The 6,000-nt window shown below is 44.4% G+C and overlaps 1 protein-coding gene across 1 annotated transcript; it reads left to right on the top strand.

The window, feature by feature from the left end:
* PROZ (protein Z, vitamin K dependent plasma glycoprotein) lies at positions 1-5,887 on the top strand. Its single transcript, XM_072357375.1, has 8 exons — positions 1-82; positions 1,461-1,624; positions 2,266-2,290; positions 3,044-3,157; positions 3,772-3,903; positions 4,545-4,630; positions 4,710-4,833; positions 5,376-5,887. The coding sequence occupies exons 1-8, from the start codon at positions 16-18 to the stop codon at positions 5,885-5,887; spliced, it is 1,224 nt and encodes a 407-aa protein (XP_072213476.1). The 5' UTR covers positions 1-15.
* Positions 5,888-6,000: the final 113 nt, after the last annotated feature.

Genomic DNA, 6,000 nt, shown 5'->3' with positions numbered 1-6,000 from the left:
TCGCAGAGAGTAGCAATGGCAAGATGCTTTTGGACAATGTTGTTTCTTCTCTCTGCCCTTTTCCTTCAGACAGAGGAGACAGGTATGGCCTTTGTTTTGTTGTGGCTTTCATTCTCCTTTGGGCTCCTTGTCTTGTAAACACATTGTGTTTATGTACCTCCTGTCACGTTTGCCTTGTAGCACAGGCTGACACCACAAACAGCTGTCTGTGTTTCAGTACATTTTTGCTGGGTTGATTCTTATTTTCACATGCCTAAGTAAAAATGGCAGTAGGTTACTTGGGGCATTGTAATCCAGTAATACCATCACTGACATAGTAGGGAGAATTTTGTTTTGTATTCCTAGTTGCTGCTGTAATAAGAAGAAAGGTCAGAAATATATGGTTTTTGTATTCATCCTCCATGGTTTGTCCAAGCGTGCAGTGGGGGTCTAGACAACTTTCAGCAATTCAGAGCATGAAGGTGAAACATAGTCTTATTTAATATCACATGTGAGCCTGCTGCATACCCACAAGCTTTCACAAGCGTAACTAAGGAACTCCAGAATATTTTTTGTATTGCTATTAATATTCTTCAATTCTAATATTGATTGATTATCTCAAACTTTGGGCCCCCAAACACAGTATAAAATGCAGAACAACCAAGCAAACAAACAAAGCCAGTCCCTGCACCCCTGGATTTACCTTCTGAGTACAGGAGAGCTGACAAACACGCGCTGACACACGTGGCCATGTCAAAGGCAACAGTGCCGCCCCAGGCCTCCCCCTGCTAGGCCAGTCCTGTTGTGGACATCATTGCAAATAGGAGTTTCAAGGTTGGATGTCTCTCATGTCTTCAGCTTCTCATTCTCTTTGCTCAAAAAATATTAAGGTACCTTCTGTATGAAGGGTGGCATTGCTGGGGGTTGCTTTTATTTGTTCCCTTTGAGAGATGTGAGGTCACGCTTGGCAGCAAAAAATCCCCACGTGGTCAGACCAAAGGCATCAGTTTGGATTCCTCATCATTACAAATAAATACAAATAGTTTTCACTTCTGCTGAAAGCCCCATGGACTCTAACAAAATAGTGTCTGTCTGCCTCTCAGAAATCCTTTTTCCAAATTTTACTGAGACCAAAGAGACATGAAACCCACAGCACAGCAAAGCCTATCCACAAAACACATAACCAACCATGGGTCTTTAAGACACAGAGCTTGGAGTTGTACCAAATGCCCCCTGCCTGGGAATAAGTAAGGCACCCCCAGAAGAAAGAAGTGCTACATTCCTGTGACTCCTCAGCCTGGTTTAGGCTGTGGAAGTAGACCTTTTTTGGAGTTTATTGTGGCTGAAACTCTGAAACATCCAAAGGATTTCTTTTCACAATAAAAATTGGCAGCTTAATAAGATCTTAGCAAAAAATAAAAGTGAAATCATAAAAGATAGCCTAAGTGCTAATATCATCATCTTCCCATACAACATTTCAGTGTTTATATCAACTGATGAGGCAAACAAAGTTATCAAGAGGCATCGACGTGCCAACTCCCTGCGTTTCGAGGAGGTCATGCAAGGCAGTTTGGAAAAGGAATGCCTTGAAGAGAGATGCACGCTCGAGGAAGCAAGAGAAGTATTTGAAAACGATGAAATGCTCGTAAGTATTTTGTTTTCCTTTGTGCGTGTGAAGAACTATTTTCTTGTTGGCTTTGTTTTGCTTGTTATTGTTTTATTTACAATGAGTTCCAGCAGCTTGCTTCCACTGTTTGGGTTTCTCTCTGTGTAAAACCATCTTCTACACTTTTAAAATCCCTTCCTGAAATTGATGTGTTCTGCATCTTGTGTTGGAGAAGCCCACAGATGTTATCCTATCCTGATCACATGCACAAATAAGCCCCAGCATCCCCTGGGGACTGAGAGGGACAATGGAGTGCTGGGATGGAGGGAAGGACCAGAGCAGTAGTAGGACTTACAGAAAGAGGATCTTTGGGGCAATGGCCACAAGTGCCAGTGTACAAGAGCAATGTACAGTTGGATGCTCTGCTCTCTAACACAGAAGTGTGAGCAGAGACAGAGTTTGCAGGGACGAAGAAAAAACAGCCACATGACTGGTGGTCCAAGTGCCTCAGGGCAAGCTCAGGGGCAGCAGGCTGATAGAGGGGCATTGGCTGCTCCCTATGGGAATGAGGGGACAGTATAATCTTTCATTTACTGCTTCTGTTTTACAAAGCACTCATGGAAAATGATGTTATTTGAGAACTAAAGTCCAGTTTTCCCTTTTTTTCCCCTTTTTTTCAGAAAATGTTTTGGGATAACTACTACGGTAAGTTAGTCTCTTGATTTCTATCCTCACACTAGTGTCATGCTCTGAATATTACGCTTCAGTCTTATGCTATTTTCGAGTTTTCAGCAGTTTATTCAACAAGAAACACCCAGGTGCTATTTGTTATGTCTCTAGTAAAGCAAGAGGAAAAGTGCTGATGTGAAAGGATTTGACAAGTCACAGATAGGAAGAAATAGCTAAGACTGCAGAGTGTGTGTAAGCTGTAGGGGAGCAGATGCTATCATAGGAAGCAGCGTGGCCTTGTGGAACCAGTATGGGCTAGGATGGCAGCTGTGGCTCAGGGTGGTGTTAACAGTGAGCAACCCAGGAAGGGAAAAGAGGTGTATTTTTCACTGTATGCTGAGCATTAGTTTAAGAGATGACTGGCAAGTAATGAGCCTGCAAAAGACATGGGGTGATGCAGCCAGGCATTCCCTGGGCACGAAGCCTGGAGCAGACGCATGCAGCAACTAGGCCTCACCCCTCCCTCACCACTGCATGTCCAAAAAGTTCTCTCACATCTCTTTTTAATTAGTTTTTATTCTTTTGCAATCTGAGGTTTACATAGTGGATAGGGAGCCATTAAAAATAGCTGTGGTATTAATTTCCTGTGAGGGTGGGACCGCTTTTCCTTGACTCCAGCTAGGTGCTGCTCAGGACTTTTCATAGAGGAAGCCCTGTCCGCCTACAGCTGAGCTTTCAGGGGTAGGAGTGTTTCACCAACTCCATCTACATCTGGCCATCCTTCCCCAGGTGGCTGGAGGTGCTCCTCTAGCCCATGCCAGCATGGCGGCCTATGCGAGGACAGCATCCGTGGCTACACCTGTACCTGCACCGTGGGCTTTGAGGGAGAGAACTGCGCCTTTGGTGAGGCACTGCTGCCAGGACACAGGCTTGGACCCACTGCAGCGTGGGGTTAACATGCATTATTTCCTGATGCTCCTCCAGCTGAGATGCTCAACCTAAGTATCCTTACTTATGCTAAGCCACAGTTTGCAATGCTACCCCACATGCATGCCTAATGGTTATCAGATACTACTACATCAGACCAGATCTTCATGTTCACCTCCGACAGGTTTTGGTTCCCTGCCCTGAGTTCTGCACATCAGGGCCCTTCCCTGCAGCCCACTGAGGAGTAGCACCTGCTCCACAGGAGCCACCAAGAACCACACTGAGTACAGATTTCCTTGCTGCTCCTCTGCCTGTGAGCTAAATCCAGCACCAAAACCTCTTCCTATCGCTTTGCACTGAAGGTTAAGTGAGTTAAGTATAGTTTATGAGAACTATAAATTCGCTTAAGTTGGAAAGCAGCAAGCTGTAGCCTTTTTCTTCCTCACACAACACCTGCCTTTTGAAAAAGTGCAGAAAGCCACCCTGGTGCAATTTCTTAGTGCTTTCCTTAAATGAGCATCCTTTCACAGGTTCATGTGCAAAGCCTAACTCTTGGTTACTAATGCTTTTTCTCTGTCTGCTCCATTCAGCTAAAAATGAATGCCGGCACCAAGGGAAAGAAGGATGCCAGCACTTCTGCTACCCAGGAAGTAATTCCTACCATTGCTCCTGCGCTGATGGCTATGAGCTCGGGAAGGACAAAAAACAGTGCATCCCGTTAGGTAGGTGTGAGTGTGAAAGTTAGATGGGTTTTACTCAGATGAGTTTTACTTCAGACTAGCTCTAGTCTGGTAAGGAGGGCTAAATGCCATTAGCTGTTAAAGCACATGGTTACAGGGGCTTAGTTCTGATTCAGCTTCACCTGAATCTGGTTTATATGATCCAAGACGAGAACTCAAGGCGTAAGAAGATCTTGTGAATGCAAATTAACTGAGATCCGCTTGAAATGCAGGCTCCCTCTCTGAAGCAGAACACAAAGGCATCCCCCTTATAGTCTTAACTTCAGAAAGGAAGGCCGAGAATTACCCTGCCCAGATACGAAGATGAGGAAGCAACCTGTGATGATAGTTGGCTGGAGAGGAAGCTCTGTTCATAAGTCACAGGCAGTGAAATCTGGTGACCACAAGCCTAACACAGTGACCAAACCATTCAGTGCCATTGCTAAGCTACCAGACAACACATGTTAAATTAATTATTCTGATTTTCACCAGCTGAGAAATTGTCCTTTACCCAAACCCTACAGCATATGGAGAATGAATAACATACTTGCAGGTAGTTTTTGTCCTGAAATCTTACAGCATGAGTTGTTTTGTTTTGGAGGGGTGTTGTTTTTGTTGTTGTTGTTTGTCTGTTTGTTTGCTAGATCAATGTGCATGTGGCACACATCAAGACAGCGATAACCTGATCGGTGAAACCCCAAAGGAACATGGCAAACAATTTCCTTGGCAGGTATTTCTAGCAGTTCATGAAGTCTATTACTCAACTTCCCATGGACAGAGCTACTTATCTTCTTTTTGCATTTTCTCAGGTCCTGTTGCTAAACTCAGAAGGGAAAGGTTTCTGTGGAGGAGTGCTGCTGAAAAGTAACTTTGTACTGACCACGGCACAGTGTGCCCTTCTGCACAATCATTTTAAAATCAGGGTTGGTGCTGGTAGGTGATCAGACATTTTCTTTGGTTGTAGCACTTTTCAGCATGGATAAGCTTCTTTTAAAACAACAGCTTACTACAATTTCTGCTGCTTACTAAAATTGTCCAAAACCGTTGTTTTGGGCCACAAACACGCTGTCATCTCAGTTAAACACCTTAGTTAAATTATCAAGTTAGAACTACAGCCAAGGAGAGAAACAAGTACCTCACGTAGGCAATTCAGATGGGCTGTCTCAGCACCTAGGATAAACTAAACCAGGTTCAGAGTTCACTTGCTCTGCACCCCCAAGGAAAGAAACTACTCATGCCCAAATTCAGTTCTATTGGTGGGTGTTTATCCTTCCCCTGTGAATTATGGATGCATCTACCCGAGACTGAAGCTGTCATTCTTAATTCACCTTTAACGCATGTGTTTCAAGAAAGAGCATCTTTCTCTAGCGTAGATACTCCTCAGCACAACTAGGCAGCTGTTACCAATGTGCATGCAGTTATCGAGTTTCTGGTAGTTTCTTCCTAAGAGCAGTCAACATGTCGTTGCTTCACAGGGCATAACAGAACAAGCGGAGCTGAGAAGATCATGGAAGTTCATGAGAAACACATACACATCCGGTACGATGAAGACACTGGCGAGAATGACATTGCACTGCTACAACTCCAAGAGCACATTGAGTGCAGTAACCACCAGCTTCCTGTATGCATCCCTGAAAGAGACTTTGCAGAACACATTTTGATTCCAAAATTGGCTGGTACAGTCACTGGTTGGAAAATGGAAGGTGGTGAATTTCAAAGCGATGGGTTGCAGGTTTCATATCTTCCCAGCGAGGACTGTGAACAAATACTCAACGTAAGCCTCACAAACAGGCAGTTTTGTGGACACAGCCAGGAGGCCGTAGACAAACAGCTGGCTGGAGGGAGCTTTATGGCCACTGTGTATAAAGGCACGTGGTTTCTGACTGGTATCCTGGGACCTTGGCCACTAGAAGATGATGACAGGAAAACATTTTTATTTACCAACACTGCTAGGTACATGATATGGTTTAAACAGAAAATGAAGTAAGACGCAAACACCACCAATCCTCCAGCACCAAACCCCTACCAATCGCTGCAAGGAAACATGAGGAAGCAACCAGTAGAGCCATCTGGCTATCACAATTTGCAGCAGTGGAAGTC

Source organism: Excalfactoria chinensis, chromosome 1 (genome assembly GCF_039878825.1).
Source record: "Excalfactoria chinensis isolate bCotChi1 chromosome 1, bCotChi1.hap2, whole genome shotgun sequence".
Taxonomy (NCBI): domain Eukaryota; kingdom Metazoa; phylum Chordata; class Aves; order Galliformes; family Phasianidae; genus Excalfactoria; species Excalfactoria chinensis.
The sequence above is the reverse complement of the archived record's forward strand: the minus strand, read 5'-3'. Positions and strand labels throughout refer to the sequence as shown.

Coding starts and splice junctions, on each gene's coding strand:
- PROZ (XM_072357375.1), top strand. CDS start 16: ATGGCAAGATGCTTTTGGACAATGTTGTTTCTTCTCTCTGCCCTTTTC. Junction 3,158..3,771: donor GGGAGAGAACTGCGCCTTTG/GTGAGGCACTGC, acceptor TGCTCCATTCAG/CTAAAAATGAATGCCGGCAC. Junction 4,834..5,375: donor TAAAATCAGGGTTGGTGCTG/GTAGGTGATCAG, acceptor GTTGCTTCACAG/GGCATAACAGAACAAGCGGA.